The 24,837-nt window shown below is 45.4% G+C and overlaps 1 protein-coding gene across 1 annotated transcript in view; it reads right to left on the minus strand.

Annotated features, from left to right (window-relative positions):
* LOC138511262 (aldo-keto reductase family 1 member A1-A-like) overlaps positions 1-24,837 on the minus strand; it is a 253,297-nt gene that overhangs the window by 145,451 nt on the left and 83,009 nt on the right. The window contains exon 3 of the mRNA XM_069626813.1: positions 24,634-24,753. Coding sequence (XP_069482914.1) covers positions 24,634-24,753 — 120 coding nt within the window. The remainder of the gene's footprint in view (positions 1-24,633; positions 24,754-24,837) is intronic.

A 24,837-nucleotide genomic window follows, 5' to 3' on the forward strand; every position in this document is an offset into this window, starting at 1 on the left:
TAATGCAACCATTTTTGGGATTAAGAAAATTAATTCCCCACAGTTCTGCGTTGCTTTTTTGGCAATCAGCATTGCCATTCCCAATGGTTTCAGGCAACTGTGTGTATAGCCCAATGGTGGTTTTAGGCCGTGCCCTCCTGTGCTCACAACATAGGAAAAATGGGTGGCAGCCTATTCTTCATGTTTTCCCTGTGCACTCTCTGTGGAGTTCTGGCCATCATGATGTTTTCCATGCCAGTACTGCACAGTTTTATGGTAGGGCTTGTATGCATGGGTAAATATATCCCACAAGCCCCCCCTCTTGCGATGGCCATTCTGTCCTTTCGCTGATGGAACTCGCAAGATCTGGGATGTTCGCCTCCTCTTCTTCCAATTCCATAGGTGGCACAGTTCAGCATCTTTTCCTCCCTCCAGTCGATCAATCAGTTCTCCTTGCTGGTCCTGATGGGAGGATTGGGTGGTACCCTGGGCCCCTTGGGTCTCTGCTCCCGGTCTCCGGATCGTCCTCCTTGGCCAGTCTCCAGGTTTTCTTTCTCCTAGGACGACAAAGGAAAAGCGGCAATACCTATTCGTAGACATTTTTCCATCACTACTAATGGTGTGGCAGACATATACATTTTATACTTTAACATACCTAACATTTTACTTTTGAGATACAAGTTATCATTCAAAGACAGTGGCTTACAAGAGTATAATATTTTAGAGACTATATGTGGGATATTTTAGGGTTGGAACTGAATTAATCTGGAGCGGTCCCCTCTGGTATTGCAGAGGACTCCTCCAGTTGCTGCAAAGTGTGCCTGGGATGGCAACACTTTAGCTGGTTAATATGGACCCACTTGTCTTCCCCTTCCGCCAGACTGCCTTTGGGGATGCAGATCTTATAGGCAACAGGGGAGATCTTGTCTATAATTTCAAACGGTCCCTTCCATGTAGGCAAGAATTTTCGCTGTTTGGCCTGGTTCCTTTGGAAATTGTACAGATAGACCCGATCACCCACCTTATATTCCTTTCGGGTAGTTTTTAAATCATAGTGGGTCTTCATGCTCTCGGCTGATCTTTCTAGATTCCGCTGAGCATAGGCAAAAGCATGCTGAAGGTGTTTCCTTAAATTCTCCACATACTCATGAGTTGTGGAGGCATTTATCAACGTTTGCTCTTGGGTTCTGTAGAGCAAATGCTGGGGAAGCACCATCTTGCGTCCAGTCATCAACTCAAATTGTGACATTTTGGTTGCAGATGAAGGGGTAGATCTGATGGCCATTAGGACCAGAGGTAATCGGATATCCCAACTTGGCCCAGAATCTGCCACAAACTTTTTTAAGATGCTCACAATGGTTCGGTTATATCTCTCCACTGCTCCAGAAGAAGCTGGCCGGTAAGCAATATGTAGATTTCTTTTGACCCCCAGTATCTCCCACATATTTGTCATTACTTCACTGGTGAAGTGGCTCCCCCTGTCTGACTCAATCCTTTGAGGTAGACGAAAACGGGAAAAGATGTGGTTAATCATCAGGGCAGCTGCTGTTTCTGCCTTGCAGTTTGGGGCTGGGAGACATTCCACCCACTTGGTAAACAAGCATGTAACGGTCAACATGTACTTGTTTCCTCTAGACGAGCGAATCACAGGGCCTACAAAGTCGATTTGCAAATCTGACCATGGCAGTGTCATCCCCCTCTTTTGGAGAGGCGGACGGTGTGTGAGGGATGATGGCTGAAATTGTGCACACACAAGACACCCCTTCAAGTATTGGTCGCGGTCCTGCCCCATGTGTGGCCAGTATGCAACCTCTCTTAAGATTTCCAGTGTTGTGTGAAACCCCCTATGACCGGCGGTGGCCGCATCATGGGCGTGACTTAACATCAGGCTTCAGAATGAGGTAGGAACCACCCACTGATCATGGCCAGCTTGGGATTTCCTTACCAACAAACCGTCTTGGATTCGGAACATTTTTGGACATTTCATCAACACTCTTAGGTCCTCTTTCCCAATGTAATCGGTATCCGTCAGGGGAAAGTTCTCAGGGTCCTCAAGGTGTTGGTAAAACTTACCAATAATTGGATCCCCCTTCTGAGCTGTAATTAAATCAGCATCAGGGGTCTCCTTACTCCATTGTGCAGTTGAAAGATCATTGTGAGCATTTGTCTGGGACCTAGTGATAGCAGTGACCTGGATTTCCCCCAACAGGGACTCTATTTCTATTAGATCCCCTTGGATGGCCCCGGTTTTGGCCAGCTGATCAGCTAAGTCATTTCCAGTTTTGTCTGGTCCCTCTACTTTGGAATGACCCTTGATCTTTTTCCAGTAGATGGTCATCCCATTCGATGTGACCAGATCATCAATGTTTTGAATTAACTTCCCATGTTTCAAGGGTTTGTTATTAGCACATAACATGCCTCTGGTTTTCCAATTAACCAGGTGCTCCACGAACCCGTTCCGTACATAATCCGAATCTGTGATTATGACCAGTTCGTGGAGTTGATGTTGGACAGCAGTGAGGATGGCCTGATGCACAGCCATCAATTCTGCCACCTGACTACTTCGGGGACCAATTTTGTATCCAGCGGAGGGTTCTGGGAACTCCTTCACCCATGCATTCCCTACGCCAGCCACCAGTTCTTTCTCCCCGTCGTTGTCAACATGGTAAGAGTATCCATCCACATAGACAGTGGGCATTCCCTCACACTTGTCTTCTTCAAAGACTTTGTGTGGGGAATTAAGGTATGCCTCCATGTTGTCCTTGATTTTTAGACTTTCGTCCTCGAGACAGTTTTCTCTGGCACAATCATGCAAGTCAGCCAGACCTTGCGCGAGGGGACTCTTCTTGTTTTGGCCATATCTGACCTCCACAGGAAAGCCTTGCATTGACAGAATCCAGGAAGTAATTCGGGAATTACTCACATTTCCGGCCCGGATTCTGTCACTTTGGAGATATTGCAGAGGCTGGTGTGGAGTCTCCACTATGATGTGTTCCCCCTGGATAAACGGGCGGTAATTCTTCAATGCCCACACCGTTGCCAGGAGTGCCTTCTCACAATCGTTGAATTTTTCCTCCACAGAGGATAAAGTTTTGCTCGCATAGGAGATTACTTTATTGACCTTGTCATGCTTTTGGTATAATACTGCCGTCAAGCACGTATTAGAGAACCCCGTCTCCAGGAAGAACTCCTTGTTTCTGACAGGGTAAGCTAGGCAAGGCGCTTGTGAGAGGCTTCTTTTGAGTTGTCTTACCGCCTCGGATTGTTCTGGACCCCATTCCCACTTGACCCCCCCTTCAAGAGATGAATCAGGGGTCTAGTGATCTCTGCGTAGCCTTCAATGAACTTTCTGCTGTAATTAGTCAGTCCAAGGAGGCTCCTTAGTTCCCGCAGAGTTGTGGGGTCTTTCAGTTTCTGAAGTACTTCCACTTTCTTTTCTTGGGGACAGAGACCCTGAGGAGTAATCTCATGCCCCAAGAAATTAACACGGGTTCTACACCAGTGTGCTTTCTGAAAGGAAAGTTTTGCTCCGGCGGCCCTCAACTGTGTCAGAACATAACGGATCTCCGCTATGTTTTCTTCCACAGATGAACTTTTGATGAGGACATCATCTACATAAGCCAGGTTACCCCTCACACCCAGGTCGGGCATGGCCTTATGTAAGAAAATGTTGAATTCATTGCCGGAGTTGAGGTATCCGAAGGGAGTCCGGTCCATGTGTACTGCTGGCCCCCAAAGGTAAAAGCCAGTTTGTATTGGTCCTCCCTACTGACAGGCACGGTCCAGTATCCATTGGTCAGGTCTATTGCTGTGAATACCTGTGACCCCTGAATCTGGGCCACCGGATTATTGAAGGTGCTGTGTACTGGACGAATTATTCCCCGGGACTCAAGGTTCTTAATTATTTCAGTAAGGGACTCCATGGATGCGAGAGGCAAGTGGTATTGCTTCACAAACACTGGAGTCATGCCAGGGTCCGCGGGAATTGTTGTTGTGTGGATGTCGGTGCGACCACAGTCATATTAGTCTATCGCAAAGAGATCTTGGAAATCCAAGAAAACTTGTTTCAACTTTTGCTTCTGTTCCAGAGTCACACAGGCATCAGCTAGGTTGACTCTCTCTTCCACCATCAGCCTGAAGCCTGGAAAGACTTCTGGTTTGGCTATCTCAGCGGACTCCTCCAGCTGGGTGGAGAAGTCCCTGGTCAGAGTGCTGATTTGGACTGGAGGCTTCAGGTGGGAAAGGCAGCCCTCATGGACCTGGAAAATCACCTCATCCCTCCTGAAGTCACAAGTCACATCTTCCTTACCATAAGGGCAAGAAGTGTACACCAGGAAGGTCCCCCCATGCCGGGTGAAAATCCTGTCTGGTGTTGTATTGTCCTCACTGTCACTGTCAAAACAGTCCTTGGGGATTGGTCCTAACAGTTAATTTCCTAAATCAACCGCCATTCCAATAATGGTGCCTGCGGCTAGAGTAATACTCTTTAAGTCGCTGTTATCCACCTCTATTGGAATGGTGTCCTGTTCTATGTTGACAAATAGAGTTGGGTTTACCCCCAACCCTTGCTGTTGGAGAGAAGCATTTAGATGTATATAAGCATCAGGGTTTTGCAATTTTTGTCCTCTTTTAACTTTCACTTCCAGGGAGAATTGTCGGGTCCTTTCTGGGATGGTGACTTCATCTTTGATCTGAATTTCAACTGCATAAGGTAGCAATTGAGCTGACCTAAATGCTTTTTCTGGATCATCAAAGCCCATGGGATTATCCGCTAATCGGGACCAAGCTTTGAAGTTTATTAGGTCCAAACTAATGGCAAAGCGATTGAGAATGTCACTGCCTAAGTAAAAGGCGGCAGTGACGTCTCGCACGACCCAACAATTATGGACTATGCTCTTGTTGCCAATGGAGATTTTGAGCATACACCTGCTTGGCAGGAGATATTTGGAATTAGGTGCTTCCAGGTCCATTTCCCATTTGTCTATCAGTTTGAATGTGGGAATGGCTGGATCTTTTGGGAGTTGGCGGAACATGGCTTCGCTGATGAAGCTCTTACCGTTGTTCACACACACTCGAGCGAGAACAGAGTCCTTCCCATCATTTAACTGAACAGGGATGAACAACTGCTCTCCAATTTGCTGAATATCAGCCAGGCTCTGAGCTGATTTCACATCTTTCTGGACGATAGGAGTGGGAGTTTCTGATTGTGGATTAGTAAAGAATTTCAGGGTGTTTCCTTCCAGTGTGGAATACCACCTTAAACTGGAAGGTAGGTTGATTTTCAGAAATAGAGAGGACCCCCCATCACCAGTCTGTTGTCCTACTGCTATTACTGTCACGTCTGGAGTTTGGTAGTTCTGGAAGTGAAATTCTACTTGGTCAGATTTTTGTTCAACCATGTGGCAGGTGCCGTTTAAACTAACATGGTTGACACTCTGTTTTAATTTTATTGGTCGGCTAGTCTGGGTCCAGAGGACCTTGTTTACACAGTCTATTAGGGGTGACAACCTTCTCAGGAGGTCATTCCCTAGTAAACAAGGGATGCTCTCTGGAGTCACTACTATGACCGGGTGTTTCACCTTGTGTCGCCCAATTTTAATGTCCAAGTCTGCAGTCCCCTCAACGGGAATTTCCTTCCCGTCAAAGTTCTGCAGTTTTCCAGGAAGAGAGTTGAGAGGAATTCGGTAATTCTCCCCCCTTCCTGCATTTAGTTCCTCAAAGGCCCTTTTGGACAGAAGGGTAGCTTGGGATCCAGTGTCCACCAGTGCCAAAATTGTACCCTGCCCCTGTACTTGTACCGGGGCATAGTATCTTCCCTCCTTCTCCTCAAGGGGGCACAGATAATGCACATTTTTGGACAACTGGTGGGCTAACTTTCTGGTTTTGGACATTGCTAGCGAAGAGATTTGGGCAGAATTCTGTGGAGAGCCTTGGGAATCTGAAAGAAAAAGTTGGCAACTGGAGATCAGAGCCATTGTGGGTTCCCCTGGTTCCGGTTCTGGGCCGCCCCCCCCTTTTTGGAGGCAGTCACCAGGATGGGTTTGAACCAGGGGATTTCGGTATGGTGGGTTCTGGGATGAGATGATGGGCGGCGGTAGCTCAGTCTCCACATCTCCCCAGTCTGGATTGGAATCCCTTGGGACCCATTTTTCCTTGGGAGGAGTTCCCCCATCTCTGAAGGAGAAGATCCGTTTACCAGGATCTTCTGAGGATCCCTCTCCCTCAAATTGGAAGACCTGTACCTCCTCCACAAAGTGGGTCTGTTTGGGTCCTTTGTTTCTCCTACCCCCCCTCTGCTCCTTGGGAGGCAGGCTTTCAGGGGTAGGAGATTTTGTTTCCGGTTCCTGGTTTTCCAGGGGCTGTTTACAAGTTGGGAAGGAGGCTTCCTCCAAGGCTTTACACCCCCCTTCCCCTTGTGCCTCCTCCCTGGGAACTGGTGGGTTATCGGGGTGCTGCCCCCGTCATTGTTCTGGAGCACCCGGTCCAGAGTTTGGGGCATTCTGCAGTGGCATGCTCATCTGAGGGTTCTGTTGAGCCCTCAGTATGTGACCCAGATCTCGTGCCATATTTTGGACCTGGCGCTCAAGTTGTGAAACCCGCTCAGGCTGATACGGGGCTCTATTTTCTCCCCTGGGCTGATCCCGGGAAGGGTAGCTATCCCTTCTCTGGTAGTACCCCTGGTTAGGAAGATTTTGGTACCCCTCCACCCTTGGCCTCCCCTCTCCCCGATTAGGTTGTCTGGGCTCAGGGAATTGGGGAAAGAAGGATGGATGATTTTGGGGCTGGAAATTGGGCGGATACCTGGGGAATAAGTTCTGCCCAGGATTTGGAGAATTTCTGCCCTCCTGGGGGAAGTTAGGAGGGAAGTTCCCAGGGTCAGGTGCTTGGCTGGATCCCCCCCCCTTGGGCTGGAAGAGTCCACACATAACCCAGGATTGGTCGGTTTCCCTTGTAGCGGGGACTTACATAGTCAGGGGAGCAGGGGACCCCATTTGTGGGACTACCTCCTCGACTCCCTGTCTGTGACTGGCCCGAGGGCCTTCTGGACTGTGAATTATTTGGTGCAGGCAGGTTTTTAGGCCCCCCCATCTCCAAATCTAAAACGGGGGCAACCTTTACCTCTGCCACCTTGGCAGCAGCCGGGGTGCTGTTGGTTTTGGGGTTTTTCGGCGCGTTATTTTTATTTTCGATAGGCTTCTGCACCTCATAGATCTGGGTAGCCTGTTCAATGACCCAGTCTAAAGATCTTTTCTAATGAAAATCTCTCACGAGTTGGGTCATTATGTATTTGGGTAAGGCATGGAAAAACGTATTGATAAATTCTCTGCTATCCGTGCGCACCCTTCTGGTGGTCTGCGCAAAAGCACGTTTTAATTCTTGCACAAACTCTTGTGGGGCCTGATCTTCCCCACATTGCAAATTGTAGGCTGCCTTGCGAGCCTCTTGAGGATTTCTGTGAACAGAAAAATGTTTCAAGATGGCCGCCTTATAGGTGCACCATCTTAAATGATTTTGGTCCTCCAGCCCCGCAAAGAAACTGGAGTATTCTGGGGAGAATGTCCATTTGACGTACTGGATGCAGCTACTGCTGTCCTTCAAATGGAAAGTCTCCATCATTTGCTCATAGAGCTCCAAGTGTTCCCAAACGAAATACTTGGCGTTCTTATGATAAGGAGTGATGACACTCCTGATTGCCTTTATTTGCTTCAATGGGTCCTTAAGCAAGGCCCTTTTTGCCTTATTGGCCTTTTTGGTTCGGGTAACCCTGGTCCATTCATCCTCTGACTCAGAAGCACTGCTCCCAGAGGTGCCCGTCTGATCTTCCAGGTTTTCCCGGATTCTGCGAGCCTGGGAATGGCTGGAAGAATGTGGGGACCTGGTCTCCTGTTTCCTGTACCGCTCAGAGGAGTCTTCAGATCCCTCCTTGCTGCCAAGATTTGCTGGGTATCCCCCCCACTGACCTAACTGGGCAGAGGTTTTCAGGATGCCCTTAGTGGGCCTACTCTCCTGGGGTTCCCCACTAAATTGCACTGTGCTTGGGTGCCCATACCCGGATGCCCGCCCCTCCATTCCTGGGTGGTACTGGCCTATGAGCCCCATATTTTTAGCTGGATAGTAATCTGCCATCCCTGTGGCCCCGTGCTCATGTGCGCCAGGCAGCATGGGGGTGGCAGAGTCCAGGGACTGGGAGAGATGAAGGCCTCTGGTACTAGGGCTCCTGAGGTTATGCTCAGGAGTTTCTCTTTCCCAGCGAACCTCATCTCTATCCGCCCCTGCTTCCTGTTGCAATGCAAGAGCCTGCGTTTTTAGTTCCTCAGTTAAGGCCTTACTAGACTCTATCAGTCTCTCCTGCATGGCTACCTGTTGCTGGAGCCTATCATTGTGCTGGCAGAGAGCCTCATTCTCTCTCTGTGCCTCCTGATTGGTCCTGGAGTACTGGGCCAGTCTTTGCTGTAGGAGGGTTACCTCCTGAGCTGTGTCCCTATTGGCCTGCTCCTTTCTTGCCAGAGCCTCCTCCACCCTCCTGCTGTGATCTAGCAAGCCCTGATGCTCTTTTTGGAGGTCACCGAGCCCCTGAAGGGCCAAGTGATTTTCTTCAATTTTTCTTTTTAAATGGCAGACTTCCTGGCCTAAGGTATCCCTTACCTGACCAAGAGCCTGCATTTGTGACGCCAGGTCATCCCTCTGCCTTTGAAAGGCACCAGCTTTCTGGCGTTCTTCATCAAACTCTGCCTGGGTATCCAGGTCTTTCAAAATCAATTTATTGCTTTCCTCTTTCTCTCTGTCTAGTTGGATTTGCAGGGTGGCTACCTGCTCTGTGCATGCCCTGTTGAAATTGATCTGTTGGTCCAAACTGTCTTGGTGCTCCTTCTGCAAAGCCAGAATTCTGGTATCCTGGTCTGTCTTTTCCTGTTGCAGTATATCCATGTCCTCTTTTATTTTAATGATATACTGCCTACTATCATTTTCTGACTCCTGGCTCCTCTGCAGCCTCTGCTCAGAAGAGTCCAGATCAGATTGGGCCTTCTCTAACGCCATCTGTTGCCTACTCGCCAGATCTTGGCCTTCAGCAGATTTGTCCTGCATGGCTCCCATATGTAAATATAAATATGCCGCTACCCTGGCAATCTTGTTGTGCTCATCCTTGGCCTTAGGGGCCATATATAGTTCACTCAGGGCCACATGTAAGGGACCCTGGTCTCTCCATATATCTGACCCTGTTTCAGTGATCTGGGGTACGATTGCCTGCAACCAGACCGTCTGGTCCTGATGAGTCCATTCGCCGCTCACAAATAGCTTATGTAAGAAGTGCTCTCTGGCTATTTTCATATCTACCAAGGTCGTCATTCTGGAATTTGAGTTCCTTCCTGACTTACAGAAGTTTGTATTTTCTTTTGCAAAACAGACCGTTTCCTTAGAGCGTTCCTTTGAGGAGTGCTTTACAGCGTAACACAGCATGGAGATCCGACCGGATGTATGTCTCCTGTCAGTTAGCACACTGTATTAATCTGCACAAGTGATAGATCTAACCCAGAATCTCCGGCTACGAGCCCCCACTTTTGTAAGCGATATTCAATCAACACTACAGCTAAGTCAATGCCTAGTCTGGGATGCTGAGGAAAACCCTTATTGATGTATTTTTATGTCCAGTTCAGTATTCTGGATGACAACCCTTGTATAACACCCCCCTCTTAGAATCCCCCTGACCCCACTGAGCCAAGAAGTAGGTTTGTTTTGCAAATTAAAAGGTTTATTTGAGAATTTAAACAATATATATATCACACTTTATAATAAATTAATATCTGATAGTACACTTAGACATATGATGTTGATCAACAATGGGTAATCTGGCACTAGCACACTTCTTTACAATCAATGAGGAGTTAGTATAGGATGGATAAAGTAGCAAAAATACTTTTATGATTTCAAGGGAAAAGCAATGAGGAATAAAATGCAGTACAGAAATACTTGATATGATTTTAGCAAAAGATAAGATAATCACTTTTTCTCTGGCAATTCACCCCCCTCCCCTATGCAATGTAAGAAATGGAAGGAGATGGAAAGAGGAGCACACAGTTCTCAGGAATGCAATCAAATACAATACGAAATTCAGTTCCCCCCCAGCAAGCTTAGAGAAAACAGGTATGAGTTTTAAAACACACGCCCAAGTGCTTTGAATGTGGCGGCAGTGAAGTGAGAAATATGCTGAAAATGCTTTTAATTCCCTTTAGGAGGTTCAGGGTGAGTGAGAGATACCTGGGATGAGCTCAGGCTCACTTTGGCAATGATTAAGGGATGGTTATTAAGAGACAAACGAATTTTTAGCACAGGAAAGCAAAATCTTTTTACAGGTAAAGAAATCAGGCCAAATTGCAAATCGCGGCAACATTCGCGAGTGCGTGAATCGTGATTACAGGAACAGTATAAGGAGTCGGTTTTAGGTTCGTTGGAAAGCTTAGATTCTAAGCTTTCAGATGAAAGTTAAATTACGTTCCTAGCCCAAACGGTTGCAGAGATACGGACGATTAAATAAAGGTAGTTTTTCAGATTTAAAGTAAACTCAAAATGACAGGCAGCTTCAGAATTGACAGGTGACACGATTTCTAGGAGGCTGTTCTAATTAGGTTAAAATAGTTTGGATTAGATTTTTTTAACTAAGAGATTGGTTCTGCACAGTTCTGCTAGGTACTCACAATATAAATTTGAAATAGGCCTCGCCACGGATCTGGTCAGGTTTTGGACTGGACTCCGGTTCTGGTCTCGGCACTTCACAGTGATCTGGGTCAGCTGTCTGGTTCTGCTCACAGCGGTCTGGGTCACTCTGGATCTCTGGTCTGGTCTCTGGCAATTGTTCTTGGCAAAAGAATTCAAACAGCTCGCCCGGCTGTGGAATAGTTGCAAATGATTTTAAGGATGCTGAGGCCTGCTGAGAAGAGTTCTCAGTTTGTTGGTTTAGGCCCTTGCTTTAAGTTCTGAAGTAAAGTTCTGGTCTTTGGAGATTGATGGATTTGAAGTCTGGATCTCTGGATGTGAAGTCGTCGGTCAGCATGCTCCACAGCAAATGGAAATGAAGGTCTCTACCTTTCCCAGCAGTCTCTTTTTATGTGTTTTGAAAATGGGTGTGTGCCTGGTCATAACTAAACCTGCCCCTCTCACTTATCATTGGCCAATTCCTCCTCTCTCCCTTGATTGGGGGAAGGAAGTGTGAGTCAGAGTGATGCTGTATGTTTTATGGTCAGAGGAACCTCCCTTTGTCAGATTGCACACAAATCTATTTCTGACCCAAATACATATTTATCTATGTACCATTTTTCTAATATTGTAGGTCCAGTTAACATATTTTCTGTAGCACCAAACCATCCGATCCCTGTCTTTGTACGATGTCGTGTCCACTGATGACAGAATTCTCCCCTTTTCATCCAGATAACGACCTCTAAACCGTTCCAGATTTTACACAAATGTGCACCAGGGATATGGGTTACAGATGATAAAGTGTCAGATTTTTAACATGCATACATTTGGAGTGAGACCCTATTTTCCGCTAGCAACCCCCCAGAATACACCACAGGGTCCTAATGCCTCTCAAAATGTTCACAGAAAAATCACAAAAATAATGATATTACTTATATAATTCTGACAAGTCTGCACTATGAGTTATCTAAAATTATGCCCTGGTCAAAAAGGGGTGTGGCTTCCCACATCACAGGGTGGAATAACTGGTTTATCCACTTCCCCCAAGCTCAGCTGCTAGCAGAGGCACTGCCCCTCCCAGTTTCCCCTAAGAGGAAGTCACTTTTACGACGCCCCCAATATAACATTTGCCTGAGTCCAGGACAGGCCTTTGTTCAACTCCCTGTAGTCCCCAGCTGCTCCACCCATAATCTAATCAGAGAGGTGACAACTCCTTTTGGCCAGGGGCAGCAGGATGCAGCTAGGACTGGGAAGAGTGGCTGAACAGGTTTCTCCTGTCGGGGGAAGTTGTCAGGCAGAATCCAGTTTCACTAAGCCATGTTTCAGCTAAATGTCACTTTTTGTTCCCAGTTTTCTACATTCAAATCAAATTGACAATTTTTACATATACATTAAATAATTACTTCCTTCAAGTCATTTCAGAATATAGTTTTACATTGTATCCACCTCTTAGCAAGTCTTTCCTTGGTCTGGTTTTGTTTCATTTGTTCAGTTTTACACAAAAGTCTGGTGGTTTTAAAACGCCGGCTTTCTGATAGTGGTGAGTACTGGTAATGCAACCATTTTTGGGATTAAGAAAATTAATTCCCCACAGTTCTGAGTTACTTTTTTGGCAATCAGCATTGCCATTCCCAATGGTTTCAGGCTACTGTGTGTGTAGCCCAATGGTGGTTTTAGGCAGTGCCCTCCTGTGCTCACAACATAGGAAAAATGGGTGGCAGCTTATTCTTCATGTTTTCCCTGTGCACTCTCTGGGGAGTTCTGGCCATCATGATGTTTTCCATGCCAGTACTGCACAGTTTTATGGTAGGGCTTGTATGCATGGGTAAATACATCCCACAATGCACATGTTTTGGATTCTTGTGGATCATCTTCCGGTGGCTATAAAAATAACAGCGAGATATGTAGCGTACACTTGTCCCAAAACATTAATTGGCTTTCACTTGGAATGCAAACAGTGATCCCATATAACAGAGGACCCAATAACATGAGATTTCTTTTTGACATGTGCTGATCGATGACCAGGACTTTCATATGAGAGAGGGTATCAAAAGTTCTTCACAAATAGAAGAAGGCATGGCCCATTCACAAGGAAGATTGCGTGCCTGGGAAAACCCTGATAAAAGGGAAAGCTCTAGTGGAACCGTGGACATGACAGAAGTCTACTGGTGGAACATGAGATAACTTTGGAAGAACCTTCGGAGCTGCTGCTAATCAACTGGTGTGGGAGTTCCCAGGAAGCAAGCAGAGCGTGTATGTAAAACCCATGTAGCTGAAGGTCTAGAAAAGACCTGCATGATCCTAAAGTCTAGAAAGAGGTCTAGGTGAATGGGGGGACCTGTGAGAGCCTACGGTCTGGGAGGAGACCTACATGAAATGGTTCTATGTGATCTGATCAAATTTGTTTGGTTGAAAACTATTTCATCTATTTTTTGTATTTTTTTTACTTTTCCACAAATATATGTGGCGGGGAGACCCCCGCAGCTGTCCTACAACCCCCCCACATTAGCAATTCACCTAAACACAACCCCCACATATATAAACATTTGATGAAATCAGATTCAACCAATTCTTCCGTGGCCAAACCTTCGGTTACCCATGAAACCCTTAAAGCCAAAGTTCTAGGAAAATACTTGTGAGAGCCTAAGGTCTGTAAAGATGTCTACATTAAACCCTTGAAGCTGAAGGTCTAGGAAAAGACAGATGGAAGACTAAGGTCTCTAAAGTAACCTATGAGAAACTGAAGGTCTCATGAGGCCTTGGAAGAAACTTATGTGAAACCATTGAAACGGATATGAAAAACCGTGGAAGCCAAAGGTCCAGGAAACGACATATAAAAGCCAAAAGGTCTATGAAGAGACCGATTTGATAAACTTTGAAGGCAAAGGTCTGTGGAATGTCTTGTGAGAGACTAAGGTATACAAAGAGACCTACGAGAAACCCTTGAAGCTGAAGGTGTAGGAAGACATCAGTCTAAGATCTAGGGTCTAGGGTCTAGGGAGGGACATGTGCAATGCCTTGAGAACCCTGGGGACTAAGCAGAAAATGACATTAAAGGCTTACACTTCAAGGTCTGGATAGAAACTTTTCAGAAAACCTTGAAAGCCAACTGGTCTGGGCAGAGACTTGTGTAAAAGTGTAAAACCTGGGAAGATATGTTCTACAGCTGGACACACAAGGTCCAGAGAGAGACATTTGCAGGATGCTGGAATCTGGTCAAGGAGATGACTGACATACAAGGTCTGAGCAGAGGTCATTCTTGTATTTTTTTTTTGTCCAGGGTGCAGGAGGGTGCTGAAGATGAGGCGATGCTTTGCCAGTCTGTAGAACCATACCTGCTTGACTCTAATGCTGCCTAATGTAGCCCCCTGCAACTTGAGGCGAGGCTTTGCCAGTCTGCGTAACCTAACCATGTTACCTCTGTAACATTTTACTCGCTTATACATTCCGTAATACCATGCACCAAGTACCATGCACTTTCTGTAACTAGCGCTTAGATGCCTGAGGGCTTTGTGCACTGAAATAAATGCTAAAATAAATAAACAACCGATCCCTCTCAACTCCCACCCTCATGTCCCCCCTGCCCTAACCCCAACTAATTGTCACATTTTGACAGATAACCCAAATGGATTTGTGATGGTGAAACTATTGGAATGTTCAAGGGGATAACATTTTGAATAAGTGTCTGCCAGTGTCCAACACTTGTCAGCATGCATCGTCCCTGCTGTCCGCCACCTCCTCAGAGACATTGGGTGTGTATTATCTCAGTCTATTAGAATATCTTTGAAGAGTGCAATATGACACTATGTGCGGGCCTTTGCATCGGGGTGCCACTCGTTCATGTCCATTCCAAATAGCATGGACGCAGGGTCCATTTCTAAGTTTATACCCTGCAGGCCTAGGAGACAGTGGGTAACCCCTGACCAGAAGGAGGTCAGTCTCGGGCACAGCCACATCAGGTGTTCCATGGTCCCCACGCTGACACAACCCCGCCATCATTCTGCATTCTGCAGTCGGAGCAATAACCACGCGGTATAACCTGGATGGGGTATAGTAAGCCCTGTGCACAATTTTAAACTGTTTAAACTGCATCTCCCTGTGCCTGAGATTACAGGAGGTGAGTGGGATATTAGCGAAGAAGTCCTAGATATCGCCCACCGTAAGCACCACTCCCAGATCCTCACCCCACATATCTGTCATGGTTATGTTGCGCTTGTAATTATTATGGAGGCTCAGGGTATAAAATACATTGCCCCTAGGGTATTCCGTGGGGTCCTTTGCTAGTTCGAGCTCACACTGTAGGTTCCTGTACCATAGACTCCCTGGTGGTGTGGGTGTTAATGATTGACTCTGACCCTGGCCTGACTGACTGAGATACAGGGCCATACACTCAATTAGACCTAGTGGGTCTGTGGTGTCAGCAAAGGGAACTGGCTGATCGCCCTCAAAAAGTTCCATTATCCTAACCGCCTGCCAGTGATTCTGCTGTCGTTCATAGGACATGCTGCAGGACCCATAAGTCAAGAGGGCCTGCAGTGTGATCCAGGCCGGGATGACCCGTGTGTCAGTACCAGACAGTTTGTGCATCTGATGCCACTGTGTAAGCGTAGGGCCAGGTTTCGGGTGTTTTGATATTGTTTTGGGAAGGTGGTACCATGGAGAGATAGCCAATACCTCATGTGGGGTCATGGGGTCAAGCATTCAAAGTTCAATCGCTCACCAGTTGGTAGTGTTCCCAGCGTTTAGCTAGCGCTTGACCCAGCCAACCTGCACCAACCTACATCCTGTAGGATCGTCTTGCGAAGCTTAGCTCATTTTCCCCCTCCATATGAATTTCATAACATGTTTATCAAAGTCCAGGAACATTGCTGTTGTGGGCTACATGGGATCATAAAGGCTAAGTAAATTAGCTTAGGGAGTGAGATCATTTTTAGAGCGTTGATTCTGCCAGTGAGCGATAGCGGTAGCTTGTCCCAAGAAATCACATCTTGTTTGATCTGGGCTAACGTAGGCGTGTAATTTAAATTGGCTAAAGCTTGGAGGTCAGGGCTGATCATGGTTCCCAAGTATTAAATGTGTTGCGTCTGAAGATTAAACAGGGCCACTCCTCCCAGATCCCAGGCAATGTCTAGGCGCAGGGACATGACCTCCCAGTTCACACTGTAGCCGGCCACTTGTCCAAACTCGCATAGGATGGTGACAACACAGGGTAGTGATCTAGTGAATCGACTGACATACAATAAGATGTCAGCGGTATATAGTTCTGTGTTCCTCTGTTTCCTTGGAGATGCCGGACCATCCAGTGTCCGTTCTCAGCTTGGTCGCCAGGGGCTCAATAGTGAGCGCATACAAGAGGGATGATAGGGGCATCCCTGGTGAGTTCCAGTGTGTGGGAAGGGGTCAGATGTGATACCATTGGCGACCACCCAAGCACACAGGCCGTATATACGAGCTGTATCAGGTCTAGGAAGTACCCTTTAAAGCAAAATTTGCAAAGCACCTCAAACCTGTAATCCTAGCGCACTTTGTCAAATGCCTTCTCAGCCTCAAGTGATAGGACCACATCATCCGGGTGGGAGTCCCCTTCTAGTAGGTTGTCAAAGGAGTGGCAATTAAGTATAAAGTCAGTTTGGTCCTGATGAACAAGCCTGGGGAGTAGACGTTCAAGCCTGCCTGCCAGGCCCTTCGCCAATATTTTAGCATCAGCGTTTATAAGGGAAATCAACTGGGTATGAGCAACAAAGCATGGAGTTGCATCCCTTCTTGTGGAAAACCACTATATTAGCTTTAAGTAGGGAGACTAGAAGGTGGTGGGAGTCTAGCGCTTCTCGAAACATCTGACCAACACGTAAGGTGTCTTGCAGTAACTTATTAACATCAATCGGCTCGTCCCTGTATGGCCTGCAGAACCTCTTCATCCTCCAAAGGAATATTCATAAGGGCTAAGTCCTGCTGGGTCAAATTTGGAAGAGTTACTTTTCTATAAAATGCTACTATCTGGGCTATATCTCTCTGCGGAAGGCTGCGTAAAGGTACCGATAGTAAGCAGCAAAGCGTACGTTTGTCGCCTGTTTGACCGTCAGTGTCTCCCCCATCGCCTTTGACTGATGTAATCAATTGTCCCCGATGTCTTCCCTTGAGAGCGAGAGCCATCATTCAAAGGGGCCTGTCCCCAGCCGCATAGAGAATCGAGCGCCCATTTAGAGTAGGCTTTCTGGGCCCTCAGCATGGTGATATGTCAGCTCGCAGTTTGAGCATGCATGTATAAACTTGGGGGTACCTAGTGTTCTTATGGGTACATTCGGCTATGCAAATGTCAGAGATCAGTTGCTTCTCCTTCTCTGACCACGTGTTTTTCTTGTAGGCCCATCTCAATATAAATTGCCCTCTAAGGAATGCCTTAAAGGAGTCCCAGCATCTTAGTGTGTTGCAGACTTTACCTAGATTATCATGCCAAAATTGTCAGCATCCTGTGCCACCAGCTCTACCATATCGGGATGCTGCAGAGCCATTAGGTTCAGCCTCCATGAGGGAGCAGTATGCGGACTAGGTGATGCGCATGAGTAGTGTGGCATTATCTGAGAGTGTCATGGGGAGAATAGAGCATGTCTCGACCATGTGTAGCATAGTTCTTAGGATTATGTAATAGTCTAGTTGAGAGTAGATTTGGTGGTGATTAGAATGGAATGTGTAATCTCTCTCGTTACCATGCAGCTGCCTCCAACCGTGAACAGGCCAAAGGTCTGCCATGAGAGAGCTGAGCGTGCGTAATTTCTCAGGTGGGGGCCCACCCCATGTTTGTGTGTGGTTATACCTATCAATGTACGGTTCTAAGTTTATATTGAGGTCTCCACCCATCAGAGTGAGGTTCCCCATATGCAATGCGCATGAGGCAAATAGGCGTACAAAAAACCCAGGGGTATCTGTTGTGGGGCCATAAATATTAACAAGGGTGACACGTTGCTGGAAGAGGAGGCCCTGTAGCTGCACAAATCGCCCCTCCTTATCGGACTCTGTGCTGAACACTGTATGGGGGACCCACTGATGTACCTGTATTGAGGTGCCCCATTTCCCATCTGACGGTGAGTGTACAGCTGCCACCACACACCCGCTACATAATTTGGCCAATTCCCCTGCATCTTAATGCATTTCTTGTAAGAGGAATGCCACCCGCAGGTCACTCAGGACATTTAGCAGATGGTAACGTTTGATGGGATGGCCGAGCCCTAGAACATTAAGAGAGATGCAGGTGAGTGAGGTCATCCCGCCTCCTCATGAGCACTATTAGCACAGGATCCTCCTTTTTGAGAAAGCAACTCCCCCACACGATCCCCTGTGAAAAGGTATGGCCAGATCCATCGATAACAATAGTCTACAATATAATGACAATTGTTCCCACAAATCAACCATAAATTCCCCAACAATAAGAACATCAACATTGGAGCTCCAAACAATATCTCCAATACACACTCTAAGAGTGAACAAGGCCCATGTGAGGGTGCAGGTGAAAAGAGCCCTCAGGCCCTGTCCTGGCCCTCACATGCCAGTGTCTCCCAGGCGGAGACACCGGCAGATGTTCTAAAGCATTGCATTGAAGTTGAAAGCTTGAGGTGTGATGGTGTGTTCCAGGTGACAAGCATGACGTTGCCGTCTATCCCTGGGCACGTGAATGAGAGCCGGTAGTTATCCGCTTTCGATTGTGTGGTGCGCAGTCTGCTATGGGAGAAAATTGTCCAAATGGGAATCCTTAGTTATCTGATACTATTAATTGCCAAACTGCATCAAAATACCTCTTACTTGGTAAGAGTAAATAATGTGGGAGCAACCACTGATTCCATTCTGACTGAGCGCGGGGTGAAGCAGGGTTGCAACCTGGCAGCAACCTTGTTTAACCTCTACCTCTGTGGCATTAATGAAATCTGGGTTAATGCGATCAGTTATCCTGCAAGGCTGGGCCACTTGAAGATCCATTGGCTCGCCTTTGCAGACAATATCTTGATCTTTGATCAAACTCCCTTTGGTCTGCAAACAAAACTATCTTTGTTTGCCGAGTATGCCAGAGCCCATATCTTGAAATTCAATCTAGCAAAGTCGCACATTATCATCTTCAGAAATTTGAAGAGGAGACAGTGCACTTGGAAATGGACTATTGAAAATATACCAATTCTGTGGGCACCCACCGTTAAGTACTTGGGGTATCAAAAATCTGACACTAATTCTATCACAATGTGGAAGGAAATACTGAACAACAAAATCAAACACTGATCTACACAAATGCATTTGGTTTAATCCAAATACTGCACATTTTCATTAGAGCCACTCATAGAATTCTACATGCTGAAAGTGGAGGCAATTATTCTATACGCCTTGGATATGTGTTTTAGACATTGGTCATCTTCTTGATCAACTCCAAAGAGGACTCTGGAAGGGGGTGCTCCATCTGACTATACCGAATGCAATAAACAGGCAGGAGCTAGGTCTGACTGCCTTATCAACTAGATTGCACTGGCAACTTTTATCCAATTTAGCAAGGACGTTATTTCCACCTGTAAACTCCCTACATGAGGATTTAGGAAAATTGATAGCAGTTCGAAATCCACACTCAATAGCAAAATAATATGACAGGATGATACTTTTATTATCTGAAATGGCCCTCAATCCGGAAGACCTCGAATTTAAATTACTCCATGCCAAGAAACGTCTCTGATTATGATTGGAGTAAAACACTAGACTTGATTGAATCCTTGAAATCTTATAAAGAAGTTGCAAAATTCAGTACCAAGCGCTTGCCTCGCAAACTTTACTTAGTACAATTTCCATGTAATCAAGCACGGGACATCTATCTGACATTCAAACTAAATCAAATGCTATGCCTTGATAGAATCCAGAGATGGTTCTGGATAAATGCTTGTAAGGCTGAACTCAAGTGCAGGTTTTGTGAAGAAGACTCTCAGATAGAAACCTCTAAACATCTTGTGACTTATTGTAGTTATTTTGAAAATGAGCGCATTCAAATTATTGGAATCGATCGAATGGGTGGCACACTCATTGCAAGAGAATGGTTCTGGACGACATGCATGTGGGGCAATCGTTTAAGTTCTTATTGCTACTGTTAAGGTTTCTTGCATTTATCAACGCTTAACTTGAACAAAAGATGCCAAAAATGCTTGATGCTTAAGGATATTCTTCTTGGGTTATGCTAAACAAGGATTTTTTGGAGGAAATTGGCTCTTTGGGATGTGAATAGGAATTGGTAGACATGAACACTGGCTTCTTTTACAATAACACCTGCTGTAGGTAGCTAAATTAAATTTTTTGCTTTGGTATCTAGTAGCCACTAGTGTCAATTATGAGCTTTCTTTCAGCTTGAATGTAAACGTGGTTTTATGTGTCTTCTCTAAATTAAATGCAACAAAAAAAAAAGAGCAGGTAGTCATTGGCAGGGCCAGGGGATCGAGGTACACCCTGAAATAGAAGATCCATGCGATTGTCTTGGACCTCCCGGCCGCGCCCCATCCCTGTTTTCGAAAAGCATCCCTGTGTAGGAAGCCGTGTCCTCAGTTAAGGGCACTAGTGCATATATGTAAGTGCGGAGTTTGCATTCATCCTGGTTAAGGCCCCATTCTGTCTGCCGTCTGCAGCCTTTCGGGGTTCTTACCTGCCGATGTGCAACATCAGCGTTGCACTCGGTAAGCAATATAAGGGATATTTGTTCGCGCCAATGCTCGTCTTAGTCAGTGCTCGCTCACCCGGTGGCCATTTTGCTTGGGCTCTCGAGCGCTCGCCCCTCCCTTTCCTTTTCTGAATAAACAAACTGGAGTCAGACATTTGCTGGGGAATGTTGGCAAACTATGGGAATACTCTTTACCAGAAAGTTCTGATTTGCTGGTATGAAGGACACAAATAATGTTCCCCTGGGAAATGTCTCTGCAATTTAGCCAGCGGCCTAATTGAAAAAATGATTACATTCCTAATTTTACAGAGTGAAAAATAATGGGACCAATTATACCAGCAGAATGTACATTTCTAACACCACTTGTCCCAACCCATGAAAAATGGCATCTGAAATGACCATTATTCCTTAAGTCATCACTTGAGGCTTAATGTGCAGCATTGTTAATGGGGCCCCTCCTCCAGATGCCTTTAATGCTTTCGCAGTCGATTTGAAGAAGCACAGGAGGTATTTCATCGTTATCTCTGCTGGTTATGATGTGAGACGTAGCCAATTGGGCTCAATCGCACGGAATCTGTAAACAACACATGGCTGAATCTATCCTCCAATTCTATGATCAAACCATGCTGAGCAACATTTTGGACCTCATTATGAGTGTGGTATTTTTAGCATCACAAATACCGTCATACAGATTTATCGTTGTTTGGTAACCGTGATAATTATGCTACATTTCAAATGTTTGTTATTCCACATGCAAGAGGCTCATAGCTCTTCATTGGGGAATGGAGAAGGTACCGCTTGTGGTAGGTACCTCTGCGGTGGGAATTCTGCCAAGTGTTCAGAGGAAGTGCTAGAGGTATTTCCTCTAAATGTGTTACCAACTTGTAATTAGGCAGACTAGCAAAACAGGCAGTCACTTTGCTACTGCTTGTGTTTTTCCAGTTTTTCCAGTTAGTGCCCAAGTTGTTATGAGGTGCTCTGTCTAAAACTCTGCAGTGACCCTGACGTAGTAGCTTCCTTCCATCTATTATCATTCGGGACCTTTGAACTCTCGATGGCAGTCTGGAGGAGAAGATGGTATGGAGGAGCAAGTACTGGAGAAAGAACCCTTAGTGCACTCCCAAGGGAATATAATCCCAAAATGTGTTAATGTTGCAGGCACGTGAGCTATAATGGGATCCTCACTGCTTGCAGTTCTGAGTTTAACTGAGAATATCGATTTCTTTTCTCTAGGTTTTAAGTTAATGCGGTAAATAAGGTAAATAGGTGTGTAATCAATGCTTAACTGTTAAGTTGCCAAGCAGTTGTGTTTTCCTTTTTTGATTCACTTCACAGAGTTTCACAATGCGTATATCAGTTCTTTGATGTAAAACAATACAACTTTGGGAGAAGTAGAAAGACCCATCATGGGTTGTTTTAATCAAAATATATAATTTTTTCTTTCAAAATCTATCAAAATATATAATTTGTACAATTTTTACGAAACCTTATTGTTAGATACACTCTAAACCATAAGATTCTTTTTCATACATAAATTCACAAAATCCCTTTTTAGGTAACAACAAAAATGAAGTTAAACAAATTTCTTGGTTAAAGTCACTAAACCAAAATAGTATCAAGATTTGTCAATTTGTTGCCAACGTGTTTCGGACTTTTCTGACAGTCCATCTTCAGGGTTAATGATACTATTTGTTCCAACAATACATATATTCTTGAATTCATTCCTACGGTAAAAACATATAGACAGTATTTCACTATTAGTGTTTCAACACTTGTTCAAAATTAGAAAACTCAACAGTAAAAAATTATGACTTGAAATGTTACATATCAGACAATTCAAAACGTTACTCTTAACGTACCTTCTTCTAATGCCACTGGCACCTTGCTTACTGATTCTTGGACAACCTCTTGTTGGTAGGTGTAGCTGCACCTAATCTGCTCTGTATATGGACAATCTTACTTCATGGAAGTTTCTTCTCAAAAAGTTTCTAGAGAAAACAACAGGGGAAAATAGTTGTGTGCTAAGTGTGTTTGTCTCCGGAGTGTGTTTATAAATAATCAAAGTAAACCGCTATGTGTTGGGGAGGTAAAACAAGGGGGGTGCCTCTCCCCCATGCTGTTGGTCTGGCTGTATCATGCTAGCCAGACCAATGGTCTGGCTGTAACATACTAGTCAGACCATAGTTCAGTCTAGCCTCTTAAAGTGTACACAAGGTTTATATAGTGAGAACGGTTTAAATCCAGGAATATTGCCCGTTAAGTTCATACTGAATCTCTCACCTTTACGCACGGCATGCGTGTATCTTGGGAATCCTTAGGTCTCCGGAGCATCAGGCGCAATTCTCCGGTCCATAGCGTTTCTCCCTAGTTACTGTTTTAAATATTGTTTAGGGAGTCTGTGCGCATGCGCGTGAGCGGGCTGGACCGCTAATTTCTCGCGCATGCGCATAGTGGTAATCTATTCCTACTGTGTATACGTTAACGCGTGAGCGGACTGGACCGCTAGTCTAACGCACGTGCGTACAGGTAGGGACTGGTTGGGGTCTCGTGGGGCATGCGTGGGTGGACAGTGTGAAGCCAATGCTGCGCAGACGTTCTGCATGTCCCATCGCAGCGTGGTTCAGGTACACTGTGCCTCCACGCATGCGTGTATACATTCCTTACGTTCCTGAGGAGAGGACTGCTTCGTACATTGATTAGCAGTTTCGGGGGCTGACAAATGCCACGTAAGATTTCATGTCGCATCCAATGGAAGTGAGAAGGTGGATTATATTGATCGATCCAATTGTGTTGAGAATATTAATATTAAAAAAAGTCCTAACAGGCATATGTATTGTGGGGCCACAGTATGAATGAGTGGGGAGTAGCGCAGATCTCTGATCTGCTTGGGTCCCCTTCTGTTCCATGCTGTGGCTGAAAAGTGGCATGAATGTATATAGTCCCGCTCAAAAATGAGAGACTCTATAAAAAATATAGCATGATCTGTTCAATATAGTATTGCCTATTTTAGTACATGGTTTTAGTCGTACTTTGCTATAGTGAAAGTCTACCTGCTCTCCCTCCTGCATCTTTGCTACCCGAAAGGTCTGTCATTTAGCACTTAATGAGTTGATCTCTGCCAGTCTGGTGGCTCACATTCTATAGTGGCAGCTTGTGTGTCACAGTTTCACGGTATTTTGCTTCTAAACAAGGATAGTATATTACAACTAGCATCAAGGCATTTGTTTTTCACCTTATGACTTCAGGCTACTAGTACATTAATATTTATATTAATTTTACCACCTCCAATGTCAGGTGCTAAGCTCTGGTATGTTAAAGAGAGAAAACACTTGTACATTTTTCTTGCTTTAAGCCAAATTTCGCTTTTTCATATGGTCCAACATACTAAAGAGGGAAAGAGAAAAAACACTTGTACATTTTTCTTGCTTTGAGCCAAATTTCGCTTTTTCGTATGGTCCAACATACCTGGCATCAAGACATTTTGAACATGTGCTTTAGTCAGTTGGTACTACAGAAACAGGTATCAGGAGATAGGGTAAAGTGTATTCAACAGAAGAAACATCTGCACATTTACTTGCTTAAACCCGAACTTTGCATGTACATAAATTCAAACATAACACATTAGATCGAACTCTGGAGGAGCAAGTACTCCGCAATGACACTATGGTGCCTTTAGCCTTAAGTCTCCGAACCCTGGTTCCATGTCTTTACAACAACACCCTAAATAGCGACAAACTTTTAAATTAAAAAGTCGATTTTTATTTTTTTAATGTGGGGGTTCCCTGCCCAAACACCTTGTTTCTACTGCCTTTTTATGCTCCACCAACTACCCCCATCCCCTTAAATCCCGTACCCACCCCCATATATACTTTTACTAAAATAATCGGCTTTTTGTCGTTATTTAGTTGTCGTTAAAAAAGTGTGTCGTTATTTTTTTTGTTATAAACACTGCATACCCCTACCCCATGCACAGGATGGTCTGTCCCTGTGTATTGTTTTACGATGAGCCGAGTGTTCTGCTCCCTATCAGAATGTGGACCCAAAGAGCCTGGAGGACTCCGGCTCTAGGATTAAGGGTGCAGTAACTCCTAGGCTCAGCATGGTTGGGGTTAATTCCATGTTCTGCTAAGAAGTCACTGGAATTCAAAACAGTCATCACGACAAGTCACTGAAGCATGTTATGTATGTGTTGTGATTAGTGAATGCAAGTAAATCAATAATCAGTAAACAGTCTGTCAGGTGAGAGTTTGAAATACGTGGTCATCCATGATGACGTGTGAAATTCTCACCTTGTTGGGTCCCACTTTCTCCTGCAAGGCCTCTCCCACTTCGTGCTCATTTCCGTAGGAGAACGCGCAGTCTATGTTGCGATACCCGACCTCCAAGGCGCACAGCACGGCGGTCTTGACCTGGAATAGGTAGATTTGGTGAGAAGGTGGCCTTGCAGGCAGAACATTTCAGTTTGCAATGTTAATCGCTTTTCCACATTTCTT

The sequence above is a fragment of the Ambystoma mexicanum genome, chromosome 6p (assembly GCF_040938575.1).
Source record: "Ambystoma mexicanum isolate Mex_15411 chromosome 6p, UKY_AmexF1_1, whole genome shotgun sequence".
NCBI classification, from domain to species: Eukaryota; Metazoa; Chordata; class Amphibia; order Caudata; family Ambystomatidae; genus Ambystoma; species Ambystoma mexicanum.